The sequence below is a fragment of the Castor canadensis genome, chromosome 2, assembly GCF_047511655.1.
Source record: "Castor canadensis chromosome 2, mCasCan1.hap1v2, whole genome shotgun sequence".
Lineage (NCBI taxonomy): Eukaryota > Metazoa > Chordata > Mammalia > Rodentia > Castoridae > Castor > Castor canadensis.
In genome coordinates this window covers 142,384,390-142,404,950 of record NC_133387.1, presented here as the reverse complement: position 1 = coordinate 142,404,950, position 20,561 = coordinate 142,384,390, and the positions used below count along the sequence as shown (strand labels likewise).

At 36.9% G+C, this 20,561-nt stretch overlaps 1 protein-coding gene across 2 annotated transcripts; it reads left to right on the top strand.

Moving 5' to 3' along the window:
- Window positions 1-204: 204 nt before the first annotated feature.
- Window positions 205-20,454, top strand: Arpp19 (cAMP regulated phosphoprotein 19). 2 transcript variants are annotated; one of them, XM_020178743.2, is made up of 4 exons: window positions 205-283; window positions 498-552; window positions 11,773-11,895; window positions 16,536-20,454. In XM_020178743.2, the coding sequence occupies exons 2-4, from the start codon at window positions 508-510 to the stop codon at window positions 16,704-16,706; spliced, it is 339 nt and encodes a 112-aa protein (XP_020034332.1). In that variant the 5' UTR covers window positions 205-283; window positions 498-507; the 3' UTR covers window positions 16,707-20,454. The 2 variants fall into 2 exon arrangements, with proteins under 2 accessions (XP_020034332.1, XP_020034333.1); XM_020178744.2 differs by having other exon boundaries at window positions 249-319.
- The last annotated feature ends 107 nt before the right edge of the window (window positions 20,455-20,561 follow it).

Genomic DNA, 20,561 nt, shown 5'->3' with positions numbered 1-20,561 from the left:
ATGAATGGAGTTAAGCAGAAGCAGAGCTTTGGAGAACACAAAAGAAAGCCTTCGTGGCCGCAGAGCTGAGAGCAAGAAGGAAAGAGAGAGAGAAGAGACTCCAAGCACAGAAAGGATCAGAGTAAGCCGGAAAAGGCTGGGAGAGACCGTTGCATGCAAAACTACGCTTCCCGGGAAGCATTGGGCCGCCGTAGCCGGAAGTGAGGTAAGACTCGCGCCGCGACCTTTGAAGGAAAAAGGAAGTGTTCGGGCGTCGCCGAGCCAGAGGAGCGGGCTTTGGCCGGTAGGGGCACGGCGCGGTGCGACGCGGGAGGGGCAGGTGGGCCTTGGCAGGCTGAAGCCGCGGCGGCGTGCGCTTCGGAGCTCTTGTCGTCCCAAGGCGGCAGCCACCTTGGGCTGAGGCGGCCGCCGTTTGGGGGGAGCGGGGCGGGGCTAAGGCGGCGGCCGGGCGGCCTCGCCACCCGGTAATCGCATTTTCCCCGGCCTCTCGTTTGCAGAAAGAGCACCATGTCTGCGGAAGTCCCCGAGGCAGCCTCGGCAGAGGAGCAGAAGGTGAGTGCGCGGGAGCCAGCAGGGCGGGCGGAAAGGCGTCCGCAGCCGGGAAGGCGCGACGGCCGGCGAGCGGCGCCAACGTGCAGCGAGTTTAAACGCTAACGTTTTCTTTCTGAAACGTGCGGGTTCCGAGGCCTAGCCGTGCAGCCTAGCACAGGCCTGCGGGAGCCGCACTCTGCTTAGGAAGTTTTCCCTGCCGCGGTGTCGTAAGCCTGCGGAAAGCTCCACAGGCGAGTCTTGTCGGGGTGGCGGTGTAGACTTGGGTGAGGATTTTACTTCCAGCCCTTGGGAGCCGCTTAGCCATAGGCATTTCCTAAACTCCCTGGGCTTTAGATTCCTGTCCTGTAAAGTCACCATAGTCGTGCTTGTGTCCCACGATTGCGCAGAGGCCCTAACGTAGGGTGGTAGGCAGTACATCATGTTAACGGGTGGGGTTCGTTCCCGTAGGTACTCGACTAAAGAGTCGAAGTGGGTTGGAGCTTACATCTTTTTTAATGGTATTGGAATTTGAACTCAGGGCCTCGAGCTTGCTAGGTAGGCGCTCTACCACTTCAGCCATGCTTTAGGTAATTTTTCAGATAGGATCTTCTCTTTTTGGACTGTGATCCTCTTACCTTTGTTTTTGTAGTTGGGATTACAGAAGTGAGCCACACCTCTCTTGTTTGTCGAGATTGGGGGGGGGGGTTGTCTCACTAACTTTTTGCCTGAACCGGCCTTGAACCGATATCCTCCCTATCTCGACCTCCCCAGTAGCTGTGAATAAAATAAGCGTGAACTACCACACCCGGTCTCAAATATTTTACTGCCCCGTTTGATCAGTGTTTTTGTGGAAATGGATATTTTGTAAATTCATTTATATTTTTCTGATGAAGGAAAATGTACCAGGACTATCAGTATGACTCAAGATATCAATATAAGTTTATATTTGGCCTAGTGCCTTGCCTTGTGTACATGTGACTAAGAAATAAGAAAAATCTGTGGTAACTTGTTTATTCTTCATGGAGGTTTACTAGCGATTTTTCTTAAACATCAAACTGAATTGCCATAAGTAGGATTTGGTCTGCTATACGGGATTTGTAAGGGTGTGTGTGCTCAGTGTTACACCCATGTCCCTGGAAATTGGGTTAGTGTTCTGAATCCATCCTGTGTGTTCTTAGCTGTGTTAACGTCTTGAGTTGCGATGGTTCTGTTATATTACTTGTAAAGAAACTGAACAAAAGCAAGAAAACAGCAATCGCATAAATAATAGGCCAAGTTACCGCACATTATTTGGGAATAATTTTCTAGTGAAAATTGTTGAATATTTTTGAACTTTGCAGAAAGGAAGATGGACTCTTTTTTTTTTTTCTTTTGAGATAAGGTCTTGTCAGGTAGCCCAGGTTGGCCTCATCCTCTTGAGTGCTGGGATTATAGTTATGAGCCAACACACCAGGCTAGAAACTAGATGGACTTTTTTGGTGGTACTAGGGTTGGAATTCAGGGCCTTACACCCACTTGAGCAAAACCTCCAGGCTGAAAGATGACTTTTTGAAGCAAAAACTACATAAAATTTGAGGACTACAATTTTAACAGGAATCTTAAATATGTGAGGTTTATATTGTTAAAGTATTTATTGCAGTGTTTGTGGCTTGGGGGTATATTTCAGTGGTAGAGCACTTGCTTAGTATGTGTGAGGCCCTCAGTTCAAGCCCTAGCTACACACACAGATTTTTTAAAATATTTATTGGAGTGTTTTACTGCTTGGGATTTAGGAACTCAAAAAAAAAAAATAACAAACCCACGTCTATAATGTATTAAACACTGCAATATTTTACTTTTCTTAATAAGATTTGTGAGAACGTTGCCCAAGTGTAAAGTATTGATTTCTAGAGTGTAAATGCTTTTAATTGGAACAGCCTAAAACACGTCTTAGCAATTAAGGTTAGCGTTAATGATTTCTCTTAATGATTATCTACATTAAACATTTATTTCAGGTCCTTTGGTTTTAGCTGCTGTCATTAATACCATCCAGGGTGTATTGAGAATATAATGTCCCTTCTTGAATTGAAGATTGGCTGTAGATGTTAAGTGCCTGTCGCATGGATAATGTCCTTAAACAGGAGGAAAATGTGCAAAGTCACTTCTGTGTTCCTGTGAGCCAAATCACCTGTTTCTTCCATTTGGAAGAACAGATACATGACCTAAAAAAAATTGGGTTATTGTATGTGTACCAATTTGAACTTTCTAGTAAAGCCAAAGTGTTCAGCTTTATAGTTTCATGATAGGTTAGCCTATTGCCTCAGAAAAATTTAGGTAAAGAGCTGGGCCCTGCATGGAATAAGAGCCAAGTCACTATTTCTATATTTTGTGTTGTGTGTACACCCATGTTTAAAAAAAAAAAAATCAGAATTGGGCACCAATGGCTCAGACCTGTAATTGTAGCTATTCAGGAGGCAGAGATCAGGAGGATTGTGGTTTGAAGCCAGCCCCAGCAAATAGTTGTGAGACACTATTTCGAAAAAATCCATCTCAAAAAAGGGCTGGTGGACTGGCTCAAGGTGTAGGTCCTGAGTTCAAACCCCACTACTGCAAAAGAAAAGAAAAAAAAAAATAAGACCCTTGTTTTGGGAGGGGATATTAATATGTACATGCATAAAAATATAAACTCCCTAGCTTTTATCTAAAACTAATTACAAACAACCAGTCTAAACTGTTCGGTGTGCTTGGTATTTTGCTGAAAGTAAATTTCCAGTGTATCGAGAATACGGTAACAACTATTAAAAGTGTGTAGGGGCTTTTTCTATGTGTCAGGTTAACTCTCCCCCAGGCCTGTGATGACTCAGTTCTCCTTTTAAGAGTATGCTATGAGGTCATTGAATTCTCTAGAGTCACAGATAACATTTTAAACTTGGCTCCATTCTTTTCACATTATCCTGGACAATCTGTGGTCTACTGAGTGTGAGAAGAAAGCTCAGACATGGGAGCTCTTTAGCACGGCTTAGCTATGAAGTGGCAATTCAGATGCCCCCGAACATGCTTGTATTTCTCTTTAGATTACCTCTGAAGTGAAAATAAAACATTTAAAACTTGTCATTGATCTATCATCTGTGATAAATAAACTAAGCTAAAAGAGGCCAGTGAAGTGATCCTGTGGCAAGAAGAGGCAAGTGGGAACTTGAAACAGATAATTCTATTTTATTGTGAGTTGCTTAAGCTCAGAGCCCCAGTTTTATCTCTCTCCTCTCATAGTACTTAACATAGTGTTTGACATTTTAGAAATTATTGGGTGAGTGGATTTTCTTCAGAACATTCTGTAGAAAATATTGGCAAAGTAATATTCCCTTACAAATGGCAATGCTAGCAATGCGATAAAAAGAGGGATAGACCATAATAAAGCAATGTAAACAACCTTAGCTTAGACCCACTTCAAAACCTGAACAAAACTGAAGTTATATGTGGATGCATATTTTCATGTATGTCGTGGCTTTAAAAATTTTTTTTATGATCTCAGTAGCAAGTTTTCTAGAGGTTGTATCAAACTAAGTGAGCTGTCTTAGAAAGGGGAACTAGAGTTTTCAACTAAAATATTTCTGTTAAAAAATACACTTTATGCATGGTAGAAGACGGAGAGAACTATTGTTTCTAGTCATGTTCCAAAACCTCTGTTCTGCTACTTCTTCTCAGAGATCGCCTAGGGTTGTGAATGGTGTTGGATCAAGGGTCAGCAGAACTGAGGTTAGCTCTGCTGCTCCCTGCCGGGTAGCCTTGGACAAGTCCTATTTGGGGGCAAGTTTATCTGCCCTGATCATCTGTCATGGGATGAAGTCCAACCTCATCAGGCTGGCATTCAAGCTCCTTTCATCACATTTCCTTGCTTCATCTCCCATAACTCCATGACCACATGGTCCTGCTAAATTCTTGATGCTTCTTTCATCCTGGGACAGAACCATCTCACCCAATCCTTTTGTGTCTAAATCCTGCATACCATTTTTTGGGGGAAAAGGGTATAAATAGGGTTTGAACTCAGGCCTTAAACTTGCTAGTCAGGTGCTCTACTACTTAAGCCACCTCTAGCCCTTTTAAATACCTTTGTTTCCCCTGCAGCATGTAGCACAGGGTTTTTCATGAAGTAAATTTTTTTTTCAAAAAAATTCAAAATTAGGTTTGGTTATATGTCACAGAAAAATGAAAGCAGTAGTGGTTTAAACAAAATAGGAGTTATTTCTCTTGTGCCAGTGAAGCCCAAAAGAAGTCTAGCCATGGCAAACGGAAACTTCTGAGTATCTATCACACAGGACACATGCTTATATCTTATTGGTTAGAATTTAGTCACATGTAGCTGCAAGGGAGACTGGGGAACGTAGTTTTTAATGGCATATGATAAAAATCAATATGGTGGGAGAATGGTATTAACATATATACAGTAACGTGGTACATAATCACATCGTGGTCAACAATGACTCATAGATGATCATGGTACCATACGATTATATTACCTAGTGACATAGCTGTCTTAATTTATGTAAGCATACTCTGTGATGTTTGATGACAGAATTGCCTAATGATTCATTTTTTTAAAACATATCCCTAGACTATTTCTATCAGTCAATAGTGGATATAAATTCTCCCTCCCCCAGGTTTTTAAAAGTTCCAGTTCATATTAATATTTTTCTGAGACTGTTTTGATACTACCTGTGGTCATTGGAAGACTTAAAAGTGTTGTCTTTTTTTATTCAGAGTAATCACAATGTGCTAATTGAGTCTGTGTGTAGCCAGTCATTGCTTCTTAACAGTTTTTCCTGAGGCAAACATCAGGAAATTTTAAAAGTATTTCTCTTAGCAGTTAACTATTAGCTTTTGTTGTTTGTATATGACTTCAAATATTTTGCAGCTTTTCTTCCTGAACAACAAAAAAAAGAACATGAAATGCTCTCACAATAAGCTAATGATGAACTATCAAGTCTATAGAAAATTTCTTAGTTTTATGGAAATAGTTGAAATATGTCATATTTGTTCATTCAGTACACTTTTATTGCACACTTATTAAATGCCAGGCACTGGGCAAATATTAAAAACTTACAAGACAAAATTTTTCAAAGATGGTTACAGTATTGGTACCTTCCTGGCAATATCCCAAAAGATTTATTGACTTTCATTAATTCTTTCAACTTATTCATCAGTTAGTGCATCAGTGAACATATTGCTGATCAGCTCAAACAGAACTCGCTTAGAATAGTCAGATTTTTATTGCTAGTGCTGTGTAATTTCTGCTGAAGCCTGAAAAAAAGTTACTCAGATATAATTACTATCAGTCCATAACAGAGTACAAAATAATCCTTTATTTATTTATTTATTTTGGTGTTGATTAAACCCAGGGCCTCAGTGCATGCTAGGCAAGTGCTCTACCATTGAGCTACATCCCTACCCTTGAATGTATTTTTTGTATTTATAACTTACACCCCACTAACAGAAAGGATTTCTAAATCACAAAAATACACTTGCTTAACTTTGATCAATGTTAGGTATAGAGTATGCAAATAAATATTTTGGAGGATACTTGTCAAGAAGATAACCGTTACTTAAATAATATTCTTCGGCTGGGGCTGATAGAGTGCTTGCCTAGCATTTAAGGGGCCTTGGCTTCAACTTCCAGTTGCACACACACACAAGTATCCTTAGATTTCTGGATCTAAAGCTCTTGCCAAGCTTTAGAACATCATGAGCATGTATTTCTGTTAAGATGCCCTGAGCTGCTTCTTGCCCAATTTAGCCATGCTTCTCCTGCCCCTCCCTGTGTTACTTGCTTAGAAACCACTTAGCTAAATAAACCCATTTACATTCTGGGATCAACTTTGAAATGTAGAAATGTGTAACTGAAAGGCTTCTTGGAGAATAAAATTCCAGAACCAGATTTGAACTTTATAAAATACGTAGAGCTGGAGCCTGGCTCAAGTGGTAGAGTGCCTGCCTGATAAGCTCAAGGCCCTAAGTTCAAACCCTAGTACCACCAAAAAATAAATAAAACTACTTTCCTCCTTAATCATTTCTTTTCCCCTTTGTTAATCCTCTGTTGTATCTTTGTCTTCACTAATCTCTGCTTATTATTTTCTGCATTTTCTTTGGGTTCCTTCCCAGGGTGAAAAGTATGCTAGGCCACTACTCTGCTATTGAACTACACCCTTAGCCCTCTTTGATTAACTTAAGTTGGATGCATGAGTCATTGACAGTTAACATCTTTTAATATAAGCCCTTGAAGACCTTTCTATATCTTACAAGTTTTCACATACATTTTTGTTAGTTCTGAGTATTTTTGATTCTCATGATTTCCTTTTTAACTATGAGTTGTTTAATAGGGTGTTTTCAATTTCCAAATATTAGGGATTTATAATATATTTTTATTATTATTTAACCTTAACCTAATGTATTATGGTCATAGATTATGGTTTGAATGAAAATGGTTAAGACTTGCTTCATTTCTATTAGTGTTAGAGAAGATATACAGTCCTTATTTGTTGGATACAAAATTAAAATCAAGTATCTTGAATACGTCTACCTTTTTCACCTCTTAATAACCTGCGAAGGTGTGTTGAATTCTGTGGTGGTAGACTTGTCAATTACTTCCTGTAGTTCTGTAAAGTCTTGCCTTACATTAGCTTGAAGCTGTTTTATGAGAGGCATAAATATTTAGATTCTGTTTTGTTTTTTTCCTTTGGCCGTACTGTGGTTTGAACTCAGGGCCTCACACTTGAAAGACAAGTGCTCTACCATTTGAGCCACTCTGTCAGCCCCGTCTATATTTCTGATGTTTTTTGTCTTAAAGTCTAGGCTACCTGGCATTAATGAAGATGTACTACTCTGTTTTAGTTAAGGTTTGCCTGATATTTTATTTTCGCCCATATGTTTACTTTCAAAACCTGTGTTCTTAAATTGTTAGAGGTTTTTTGTTTATTTATTTATTTATTTTGGGGGGTGCTTAGCAAGTGACTAGATATTTTTTAAATCCATCTACTGGATTCAGGTGGACAGTCTTATCAGTCCATTTATTATCATCATTTGGCATTTTAGGATTTATTTCTCTCATCTTACTTTTTTTTCTTTTTGATCGTGTCCTATCTGTCCTCTGTCCCTTGGTCATCGTGTGTGTGTGTCCTTTCCTGTCCTATGTGGTGTCTATCCCTGTCCCATCAAGCCCCCCTCCCCACCTCCCCATTGCAGTGCTGGTGTACTATAAATGGTCCTCCTCCTACAGTAACCCGTGTCCTGTGGATGCTAGGTAAACACTAAGCTATATCTCCAGTACCTGGTCTTTTTTTTTTTTTACCTCTTTCATTGTTGATTTCCCTTCTTCCCCCATTGGTTTTCTTTTTCTATTTTACTATTTTGGAAGTTGTATACTTTGTTTCTGTTTACCCTTTAAAATTTTATTGTGCATCAACACATAAATAAAATCTTGAATGAATATAAATACTTAAATGATATGGGGCCATACAACATTTAAACTTTAGAACTATTATAATGTTATATAGTATTTGTTTGTTCTCTCTTTCTCTCTTTTTTTAAGATGCTGGGGATTGAACCTAGTACCTCATGCAGGTGCTCTGCCACTGAGCTGCATCCCTTTTTCTTTTCTTGAGCCCCATATCATGATACTGAAGTTAGGATATTGACTTATAGTATACATTCATATGTATCAGTTCTTTGTTTGCTGTTTCCTTCTGTATCTCAAACCTTTTTAGGATTTATTTTCATTGTACCTAAAGTATTCTAAAGTATTTAGGAATTTCTTTGGTGTACAGAAACATGCAGTCACCAAATTCTGTTTTCCATTTTTGAACATAGCTGCAGAGATAAATTGCTTATTTTACCTGATTTTATTATTTTTTTATTACCATCTGTGGGTAGACCAGAACAGAAGCCACTTTTGATATTATAATCAGAAACGAGATGACTTGGGGATTTAGGTTACAAATTATTAAGTAAAGAGATGCAAGAACAAAAGAGAGGAAGGTAGAGGAAGGTAGGCGATTGCAGATAACCTTTGACTCTGCATGAGCGAGCACTATGTGGAGCCTCACTGCCATGTAGCAGCTACAAGACCTCCTGATTATCTGTTGGATAACTCCCTGTAGGAACTACAGGGGACTCCTGCTGTTGGCCATTGTTGGCAGCATCACCCACACTTCATCTGGTATGGAATGCCATTGAAGGACCTACTAGGAGCTCCGTCTGAGAAATGTAGATTTAAGCTCCTAGCTGTAGTGATTCAGAAAAGCATTTAGAGAAGGGTGTGAATGGGGGCAGAATGCCAACAGACACAGCCCACTCCTGATCTGTTACACCTCACTCAAATCTGTAACTGTCAGAATGTGAGTGAAAGGCCAAGCATTTGAAGTTGCTTCTTAGTAAGGTCCTAAAACTGTCTACACCTGCAAAGCGTTAGGAATGTTTTTGTATGATTAATGAAAAGTATTGTGGCAGTATTGATAGTGTTTGACATGTAGCTTAGGTCATAATATCTTTTTCCCTCTCGTAGTGTTTTAAGAACAACTGAAAATTTGAATCCAACTATGGCATTGCATTAGCAGGGACTTACCAGTGTGCTATCTATGTATTGGCAAGAAAGTTCAAGAATTACATATTTTTTGTTGTTTTGAGATGGAATTTGATGGTGTGTCTGACCTAGTCTTGAACTCCTGGGCTCAAGTGGTCATCCTGCCTCAACTTTCTGAGTAGCTGGGACTAAAGTTGTGTTCCAGTGTGTCTGGTTCCAGGTACTTATTTTTCTAGAAAACATTCTAAGTCCGTGCTGGTGAAGTTGCTCAAGTGGTAGAGTGCCTGCTTAGTGATCACAAGGTCCTGAGTTCAAACCTCAGTACTGCCAAAAAAAAAAAAAAAAAAACCTGCCCACAAAAACATTCCAAAATCCCACCCAGCACAGTAAAAAAATAAAAATTCTAAAGTCCATTGTAAATCTAAATGGCCATCTCATGCTTGCAAGGCAAGCGCTCTGTCTTTTGAGCCATACTTCCAGTTCCTTTTTAAAATTTAATTGTGTATGCTTAATGTTACATAAAATGTACGTGGAAATGTATTCCTTATGAAAAAATAAGAGAATGCCAGAATATGGTACAACTTTTTTTCTCTCACGAAATGATGAACTGCATTAACATCCTGTTATTTAAAGATACAAGGATTGAGGACTAGATAGACCTTTGAGTCCTTTTCAGCCGTTTAAAATTAACAGGGAAATGCAAAAGGAGGTCCCTCCTTCCAGTTCTACTTCTTCAGTTGCAGCATGAGAAGTACCCTTGTCTGCAGTGAAGGCTGAGCCACATGGAAGCAGCTGTGCAATGGCCTAGCCTACCTTCCTACCCTAAACTGTTAACTTTGTTTGTATTTTCCAGCTTTTGTCATGAGTATAATCATGATAACTTACATGAAGGTAGGCTCTAAAGTAAGGCATAAAGCGTATATAACTAAAATTATTATTGAAAAACTTCTAAAGAAGGAATAATGATATTGTAGACTGCCCCATCAGTTCTCAATAGGTCAGGTATCACTTTTTTGTTCAGTATTTGAACATATAGCTAGGATGATTGAGTGCCAGCCAGAGTAGCAGACTTGTGTTATAGGAGGTAGTTTTTAAACAGTACAGTAATAAACAGCACATTGTCATACTCATTTGCCCAAAATTTGGAACAAAGTGGGAAAACACAGTTTTATATCATATACCTCACACTTGAACTCTGAGCACACCCTTCTTGAATGCATTGACTGGTAGAATCACAATTATTAAGTGTCCCTCTCTGAGTAAGGACACAGTTCAGTTTTGTGTACATAAAGTGACTGAATGATATGACTACTATAGGGAGATTAGAAATCAATATAGATGTATGAAACTACAACATAAAAGAGATAAGTAGAACACTTGAAGCAGAATGAGAGCAGATACCATATAAAAAGAGACTTTATGGAACACAAAATGTATTTCACAGCAGCAGCATCCTCTTCTTCAAACTCTTCCTAACATAAAATGAGGTACAACAACACACGAAGAAACTGTTCAAGATGAAGAAAGTATTGACTGACAATATGTAAAGTCCATAAATCTGATTATAAAATGTGCAAATTAAATTTGAGGAAAATCTGTGCAAAAAATTACATGTTTTCTTTTTTTAATTCCTAGGTAAATGATTTACTTGCTGTCTAAGAACAGTTGGTTTGATAGGTCTGGATTTAACATTTCTGCTTTTTGACTGTTCATAAATAATCCAGAAGAATCAACATATATAGAGGTGTGATTTTGCTGATCTGGTGTGCAGAACACAGAACAGCTTTGTTTTTCTCAGTTCATCTTTCTTGTGCAGTACTTGCCACAAAGTGATAAATATTGCTTCCCTGCACTTTGGAAGAATGTAGACTAAGTTAAGACTGCTGTTAAAAATAAATAGGCTTAAGATACTGACAGAACAGGAGGTATAGCTTATTGATAAGAGTACTGCCTAGCATGCATGAGGTCCTTAGTTTGATCCTCAGCACCATCAAAAAAAAGTTTTTGGTAATTGCAAGGATGAGATCTTTGACACTAACGGTTTGTCGTTTTAAACATGGGAAAAAGTTATGTAATAGTATACACGGGGTTTTTTTTGTTTTGTTTTGTTTTGTTTTCCCTCCAGTGCTGGGGATCAAACCCAGGGCACTTCAATCCAGATGTGAGGATTAATAAAGATAATTTCTCTCCTTTATAAATATCAAGGTCTTCTATATTAATTTATTCAGAAAAATTATGCTAGTAAGTAGGCTGTTGTTAATTTCTAGTTAAGAATCTAAGGATCTTCATACATAATTTTGGATAAAGAGAAAATCAAAAAAGATCTTTAAGATTTTAGCAGTATTAGGATGATTCTCTAAATATAGACAAAGAGCTGAAGAGTTCCATAGAGGGTGACTAACTATAAATGTATTATACATAACTGGAAAGTAATGACAAGCAAGACTTCAGAGCTGAGCTATCTTGATATTTTTATCCAGTGTGTGGGGTGTTACACATGCATCACAGCTATAATAGAGCTGTCACATGGGACATCTGAAAAACAAGATAGAGCTGTTTTAAAAGCTTCTGTACTTGATTTCTTAGTCAGATGCTGTGTTGGCATTAGCTAAACCAGAATCCAAATATTAAAAGGTGGATTGTTTTAGATACTTTGTAGTAGAGAAGTAATTTATTTAAAATTGTTTCAGGAAATGGAAGATAAAGTGACTAGTCCAGAGAAAGCTGAAGAAGCAAAATTAAAAGCAAGGTATCCTCACCTGGGACAAAAGCCTGGCGGTTCAGATTTTTTAAGGAAACGATTGCAGAAAGGGGTAAGTTGTGTAGAATCCTCAAATATTCACGCTCTGTGAGATTGTGAAATGAATGCATATTTAGTTCTGCACTTACCAGGTGCATGTGTATATAATGTTTTCTGATTTACACTGTTCATCCCATAAATGTATAGGAATAATCTACAACTGTAATGTTTTAAGTTATAATTATTTCAGGTATGTAGCATAGATGATTAGAACTCTTGTACCCAGCACCTGGGTTTAATATATTCTTATTCTTCCATATTTACTTCAGTTTTACCTTTGTAAGGAAGCAAGTATAGATCTAATTCAGACCTATCCTGTGTTTTATTTACACCCCAGTCTCCCTTTTCTCCAAAAGCAACTGCTGTCCAGAAACTGACATTTATCCTGCTGCCCATATTTTTAAACTTTGCCTATTTTAATGGTGATTCCCACTCGACATCAAGGTTTAAAATACCTTTTTATTTGGATGAAATGATCACTTAGATAAGCACAGCTTACTGTGTCCTTTGGGCAATATATTTCACAGTTAGTTACTTTAATACAATTTATATATAGTAATTTAGTAGCTCAAATTACTGAAAACATTTCTTCAAAATCCATGTCTTTTTGTGAGGTAGAAATGATTATTTCTCAACAATGAGAAAAGAGATTACATGTTTGTTCCTCAAGTATTCTCTTCTAACCCCTTCCTCTTGGGAGAAAAACAAAATTAAAAGGGCTCTGTCTTCAGCTTAAGCACCTTCAAATAATATCTGCTGCTTGCATACAAAATGTCTGTGAGGCAAGTGGACATGTTAAAGTTCAAAAATTGAATGGCGTTCTTTATTCTTACATGAAATAATAAGAGCCACAGATTTGAAATAATAAAATAAGAAAAATTTCTATACTATGAAATCCATTAAGGACATTATTACAAAAAAATGGGGAACTTATAAATGCATTACAATACCCCTAGATAAAGGATTTTAACAGATGAAGTATAATTGAACACAAAGGTGTTTATCCATGATAGAAATCATCAAAATAACATATAATATAATATACATACATCTAAATTAGAAAAGTATTTTTTTTTAAGGTACCTTTTGGTGAGGTTGAAATTGAGTGGAATTTATACACTTTTAGTTTTGTGTAAACATTAAAAATTTTTACTCTTATTTTGGAAAGGGATATTAAGATTGATGAAATCATTTACATTATTTGATTACTTTATGAATCAATCTAAGGGTATAATTCAATATGAGGAAAACAGCTTCAGGTCTGAGGACTTCCTTGTAGTTTTAGCTAGAAGCTTTAAATAGAAACAGTGTCAGTACTCAGCAGCAGAGAAATGGTTAAGTTGTAATGAGTCAACAAAATAGAATTTTTATATATTATGTAGTTATTTTTTTAAATGTGATTATAAAAATCATGATATGTGGGGGATAGGTGGAATAAGCAATATGAGAGCCATGTTCATTATGAATCTAGCTCTGTAGAACGTATATGAATCAAGTCTAATTATTAAGTAGAACTATCAGGTATATTCTCAGTATTGAATAAATTACATGTATATATCTCTTTGGCTGCTAGATTACTGTTTGTATTTGACTGATTATTAGTGTTTAGTAGACTTCTTTTTCTGTTCTTTAGCACAACTTTGGCTAACAAGCTTTCTTCCAGTATATGGGCTGTTCATTGTAATTTTCCCCTAGCTTCACTGTTTGTGACTATTTAAGTATCTTCACATGAGAACTAATGTGTATTGTATCTTTAGAGTTGGTATTGTAGATGTAGCTGGAAATGAAAATGCCAGTTGAATCAAGAAGTAAGCTCTTGATGATTCTGTATTGTGCCAGTCAGTGGATAAGTTTATATTAGGGAAATGAAGTTGTAATTTTTTTTTTTTTTAAAGTCTGATTCTGAATTTTGGTTTTCCTCCGTCAGTAGTTAGCAGACTTGGCAAGTTAATCTAACATCTTTAAATAGTTTCATCATTTGAGAGGGTTGGATTAGATTGTATCATATTATTATCTTTATATTTTGATTTAATGATGTTATTATGAAGTAAATGTAATACATTACTAGGCTTTTAACAGTAAGACCATGTACACAGTGACTATGTCTGTCAGAGCTGGGAGGGAGATGAAGCAGCCGTTTTAAATTCAAATGGGGGGAACTTCATAAAATTACCATCCAGATATTAAAAATAAGTTCTGTTGAATTTTAGATATTTTTGTTTAGAAACACAAAATCTAGGAATTGTTAGAGACAGCTATATTGGATCCCTATATGAGAAACATGAACAGTGAATCTTGTCTAAAGCATTAACTTCTTTCTCTGACATCTTTGTTGTATCATTGTCTTTGCTGAGTCCCTGTATAAGGTTTCATTGTCTTGTAGTAATCTGTTCTTTTTGGAGGGCAGTTTTAATTATCAAGCATTATCTTTAGCCACAGTAAACAAATTTGTTTTGATGGTACTGGAGTTTGAACTCAATTCTTTACACTTGGCTAGGCAGGCACTCTACTGCTTGAGCCATACCTCTAGCCCAACACAGTAAAGAAATTTAATTCCTTTCCCCTAAGCAAGATAGCCTAGTAAGCACTTTAATGACATCCTGTTGTGATGAACTTTTGCTTACTATAAAATAGTTTTTAGTAGAAGCTAAATTCTTTGTGATAGGGAAATCTGCCTAAAATTTGCAATGTTAAATTTCTCACTTGGTACTTTTGACCACCCCCACCCCCCTTGAAGACCTCACACTTGGTACACAGGCACTCTCCCACTTGAGCCACTCTACCAGCCCTCACTTGGTATTTTTGACACAGTAAGAAATTTACTAGCTGGTTTTTCTCCAAATGCCACTAAATTCAGAAGCAGCTGTTCAGTATATAGTGCATCAGCGTTCTGGAACATTTTTTTTCTATATTCATTTTAAAACATGGACAAATGAAGTTGCAGCAGTCTCAGAAGTGCCTGGCCCAAGTTTCATTATTACTGCTCCATATGATGCTTGTATAGTGACCCAGAACAATTTCTGACCTCAGATCCTTTGGTCATAGGTGAGAGGTGGCCTATCAAAGAATAGCTCCTAAAGGGAGGCAGCACATGAGACCTTTTTCGTGGAGCATTTAACTGTCTTATACTAAGCCGTGAGTCTTCAGCTACTTCATTTTACGACCTGAGGTGTTCCTGAAGTCTCTAAGACAATTTTAATCCATTCACTCTCCAGATAGGCTGTTTTTCATTCCTGTATTATTTCCTTTGCCATCCCCAGACAAGTTATATTGACCTCCTTTGAGCACCCATATATGTCACCATGTATTTTTAAGACAGCATTAGATATTGATGTATTTGACTATTTTCTTTATATCTCTTTCCAGCTCTTGCACAGTGCCTCATGCATAGCAGGCATTCACTAAAAGTGTGTTACACATGTAATCCTAACTACTCAGAAAGCAGAGATGAGAAGGATCATGAGAACCTATCTCAAAAGAAATACCCAACACAAAATATGGGCTGGTGGAATGTGGGAGGATCTGAGTTCAAACCCCAGAACCGCCAAAAAAAAAAAAAAAGTATGCTAACATGATAGGTGTAAGTCAGAACTCAAGTAAATTCATGTTAATACTCTGGAACTCAGGAAGATTAATTACTAAGATTAATTTTAGCGGTCATCACAATTTGTATTTTTTATTGTAAACAGCATGACTGTTCGTTTATTCCTCCTTCCAACTAAAATGAACAGTATTGTACTTAGTGTCTTTGTATGAAAAATGAAGGAAGTACATTTTAAGTGAGTTAATTTTTAGTAAGTTATTTCTTCCATTACTCTAGCATTTATATTTTATCATAACTTTTTTCAAACTGCCCTAGTTTGAATAAATGATTTAAGTTCTTGCAGAAATGTTCATCTTAGATGACAAAGTACTAATAGCCGGTAGCTCATTGCCACATCTTAAATGCAAGTTAGTGAATTATATTTTTATTTTCAAAATCATTTAAGCAAGAATTTCTGTGTGGTAGTTCTGTTTGTAAATGAAAGTTTTGCTTTTCACTCTTGAGTGCAGGACTTTTTATTCCTGGATCACTTGATGTCAGTCTTGTGGGTTCTATGTTAAAACCAGATTGGTCCAAGTAAACTTGAAGGTAGGAGTTCTTGCTTGACCTCTCAGTTTATTGGTTTATGCTTGAACTCAATACAGAGGCATTAACTGTTTCATCTAACTAATGGTCCTGTTCAAATTTGTTAGACCAGTTCATATTATATTGTCAGTGTAGAGTCACATCTGCATCTTAATTCAGCCTAATGGTATATGAAGGTATGTGAAAGCTTTTCAACTCTTAATCTGAGTTGAGCACCAGGGGCTCCTGCCTGTAATCCCAGCTACTCAGGAGGCCAACATCAGGAATATCACAGCTCCAGGTCAGCATTAGCAAAAAAAAGTTCATGAGACCCCCCACCTCAAAGAAGAAAAGACTGGGCTCAGTGGCATGCTCTTCTCATATGAAGAAGCGTAAATAGAATTGCAATGCAGATTGGCCTGAGGAAAAAGGGGGTGCCGGCTCAAATAACCAATGCTAAAAGGATTAGACTTGTGGCTCAAGCAGAACAGCGCCTCCTTAGCAAGGAAAAATCTAATCTGGTTTTTTTTTTTTTTTCCTTGTAGCAAAAATATTTTGATTCTGGGGATTATAACATGGCTAAAGCAAAGATGAAGAACAAGCAACTTCCTACTGCAGCCCCGGATAAGACAGAGGTCACTGGTGACCACATTCCCACTCCACAAGACCTTCCTCAGCGGAAACCATCCCTCGTTGCTAGCAAGCTGGCTGGCTGATTAAAAGAGATGAACTGCATGAGTCTTCTAATTCCCGTTATTTCTCCTTAATATCTTACTTACCCACTTTTTGTTTCCTTTCATTCACTAAGTCTTTTGAGACTGACAGCTTTGCAGGTAGCGGTAGTGTGTGCTGCTATTGTAAGGGAATATACATGTGTAGAGTTTTTGATTAGTTTAACACTGCACTGATGAAAAGGACATGTTAGAGCATCATAAGTAATCTACTTGAAAATAATTGTATATATTACCTAACTCCTAGTGTAGGACTGGTTCCAACAAGTAACAAGCAAAGTTTTACAATTTTAATGTTTTGGTTTTCCTTACTTCATCTTAATTATAGCTTTGTATGTTACTCCTATTTAATCTTTGTTGTATTGATTTCTCTGTATTTTCCTTTTGGATTTTGTAAAAACAGAAGTTTAAGACCACAAGTTGGAAGGAAAGTAACATAATTCAGACACAAGTAGATGGGGCTCCAAAAGATTTGACTAACTGTGCTTGAACTTGAATGGCCTTAAACCTGTTTCAGCTTTAACAATATAGAATTTTACTTGGGCAATATTTGTCCATTCTGGTGTAACTTATGTGACTTCAGTGCTAATAGCTATCATTGAAGCTAGTGTCTTTCTCAGTTCTGTAGTGTTAGAATTCCTTTCATTGTTGAAGATGTGAATGAAGTACGCATGTGCATTGACTGTTGCATTCACTTTTGTGCCATTTTTGTAAATACAATATTTTGCACAACCTTTCACAAATGTCTGTATTAATTTCACATACTAGAAAGTAGATAATGTGCCAACTAGAAGCACAAGAGTTCCTACACAAAATATCATTACAGCTTTTATAAAATAAGAATAGTTTACAATCTTGGGCATATAGAAAACTGAAAACTTTGCTCAGTCTGCCATAGAATTAAACTTTTTTGTTTGTTACTAATACCATGACTTTCAGTGGCCTTGTGCAAATATGATGTGTTTCTTTAGGCATATCTTTTATCCTTTGCAAAACATTTCATTTTGGCATTTATGAAAATTGCAACTCATGTAATTTATATAAACTTTCTAAATGTAGAAACTTTTTACTTCCATACTCAGCTTTGGGGACAGTAGAGTAAAAGGCTTGCATTTTCTGCTTCCTCTCCCACCAATCTTGTTTTTTTTTAAATCTTCTTTGACTCATGGTATTGGGCAGTTCAATTTATGGGAAAGCATGTATCTATGTCTTCTCTTTAAATTTGCTCTGCAACACTCTCATGGTTTCTTTCTAGCTGCTCAGTGAACCACACTTAATTCTGTATTGCTAATATTTGACAGTTTAAATTAAAAAAACTTTTGAGATTTCTCTGCTGGGGATCAAACAGGGTTTCTCACACGTTAGGGAAGCATTCTGCAATGAGCTACATCCCTATCCCTAAGGGAACTTTATAATGAACCAAATAGTTGAGAAGACTGGTCCAGGAAACTATGTCAGGAAAAGCAGAATTCTGGTAAATAATTATGTTGGGCTAAGAGAATTAGGCTTGAGACAATTAGAGTAATTTACATGATAGATAAAACATTCATCTGTTTTAAAACTTTCAGAATTTCCTTCTGTGGATGTCATTTTAATAAAATAATTTAATTGTACTTACAGTTTATCTAGTTAGAACTTTACTGAACTTTATCCGGACAAATTTACCATCTTCTTAGAGCTCTTTCCCAAGTTGTAATGCTGTAGCACAATGAGGATCAGTAGCCTGAGACACTGTTTTTCTCTTTGTCTTTGACTTGCACAAAGCTTCACCTCCTTTGCATCCAGTCATCTTTTTTAGGTCTTGGATCCATTAGTATACCTGCTTTCCTGTGATTCTAAATTACAGTAGATGGTGCCTTGAACACAGCACCTGCACTTAAATGGCTTATTGTCCTGCTCCACTCACCCCAAAAGGCAGAGCAGCAACAAACTCAGTACTGTGCTTATTTCTAATTTTATGGTTCAGTTGTATATAAATACATTTGTAACAAGAGCAAGTAGATTATTCTGCAATGTGTGTAACTCATTATAAGATAAATTTAAGAATTTTTAAATACCCCAAAGTAAAATTTCTATTACATCTAGTCTTGTTTTTCATGAATATTTGCAAGCTATTACCATTAAATTCCAACATCAGATAAGACTAATCTGAAAGAGCAGAGATCATGTTATTCCTGACCATGATGGGATTCCTGTGGTTTATGATAAGTGACATAACATCTGCTTGAATTTTAATTTGTAAAATACCATGCTAATATGTAACCTACCTCAAAGCTTGTTGAGGATCTGTGAAATACTGAGTAAGTGCCCAAAATAAAATGCTGTTGATTGTCTTTTTTATTAAAAGTAAATTTCCTCATTAAACCAACCTGCCTTCTGTGAAGTCACAGTGCTTAAAATCTCAGGATTTTCCATTAGGAAAGACCTGTCATTAAGGATTTGTAGGTAAAATTGTGTAGCCTTGATTATTGGTGCTTGACATAGAGGCTTTAAATTTTTCTACTTTTTTTTTCTGTTTCAAAGCTTGGTCTATTGACACTTCTACAGGCTCTTTAAATCACTTCAATGAAGATTTTGATGAGCGGAGCTTAATTTTCCATTTCTATTATTTCAGAGTTCTCGGTTGAGAAATGGCTAACTTTAGCCATTGTCCTGTTTATCTATAAATTAATGTTAGAGTAAACTGAAGTTGGACATAGCATACTTTATGAAAATTGACTAAAGTGTGAAATTGTTTCATGACCAGTAGCTCCTACTTTTCATATGGTTCCGAGACACATTTCATTCTTGAAGGCTCCATCTTATAATTCTTAGTAAATGGGATGGGATTGTTTGAATTGAATTTGTAGTCTACAAATTTTTCAATAATCTTGTGCTGCTGACCTAAAAATGTCTTAACTATTCAAGGCAGGCCTGGTAAGGCCTCTGTTACTACTTCAACAGTTAGAATCAGTTGTTCTTTTTACTTACTAGAAGCAGGTAGTGTATGGGAATTTTTGAGTGGTTACCAAAGCAGTTTCTCTGATGGCCTTTCACATTCCCCAGCAAACATGCTTCTACTTTTCATTTTCCTTCTTTTATCTCCTCTTATACACCCACATCCCTGTGTATTTCTAAAGTCCTCTGTAGGCACTTACTAAATGGTTTTAAGACCGATGAATTATTCATCCTTTATCATTTTGAATATACCAAATTTAGGACATTACAAGTTTTCTAAACTATTCTAATCTGGATAAGGACTAATATGAACTACTATCCCAACTCTGTAACTTAGCACGCACTGCCGGTTTCCCTGTGTCTTTTTCCCCAGCTCCCCCACTACATCTTGTAAAACTGGGATCAAAGAAACCTCTGTGATGGTTAGTCTACAGATTAAAAATGCCATTTTGAGTAGTGTTTCACTAGTTTATACCTAAGTAAGTAGACCTTGTAAGTTTTAATCTACAAATCACTGATGGTTGTGATAGCCATTAATGTATGTTTGTATTATGTTACTAGCAGTTGAAAGAAAACATCTTACTTCATTAATATGCCCTCAAATCTATTACTACATCTCTACCATTCGTTATGCAATAGGACACTTTGCCTGTATTAAAAGGGCCAAGAGTAAATGCTTTTTTGTTAAACATGTCTGTAGAGTTGGCAGTTAATGCTGAAATTTGTCAAATAGTCCGTCCAAAATTATACTTGTAAAATACCCAAAAAATAAATTGATCTACCTAATTGTTATTGATTTAATTTGCAGCTTTGTCTTCTTTAATTGTTAATATTTTTCCAGACACTTTCTGAAGTTCAGTCACTTCTATATGCGGAATAGATTTAACTTACAGCCTTAGGTTT

Bases quoted from the DNA above. Each gene is read 5' to 3' on its own strand.
- Arpp19 (XM_020178743.2), top strand. From the start codon at position 508: ATGTCTGCGGAAGTCCCCGAGGCAGCCTCGGCAGAGGAGCAGAAG. The intron at 553-11,772 runs GTGAGTGCGCGG...AAATTGTTTCAG, and splicing joins CCTCGGCAGAGGAGCAGAAG to GAAATGGAAGATAAAGTGAC. The intron at 11,896-16,535 runs GTAAGTTGTGTA...TTTTCCTTGTAG, and splicing joins GGAAACGATTGCAGAAAGGG to CAAAAATATTTTGATTCTGG.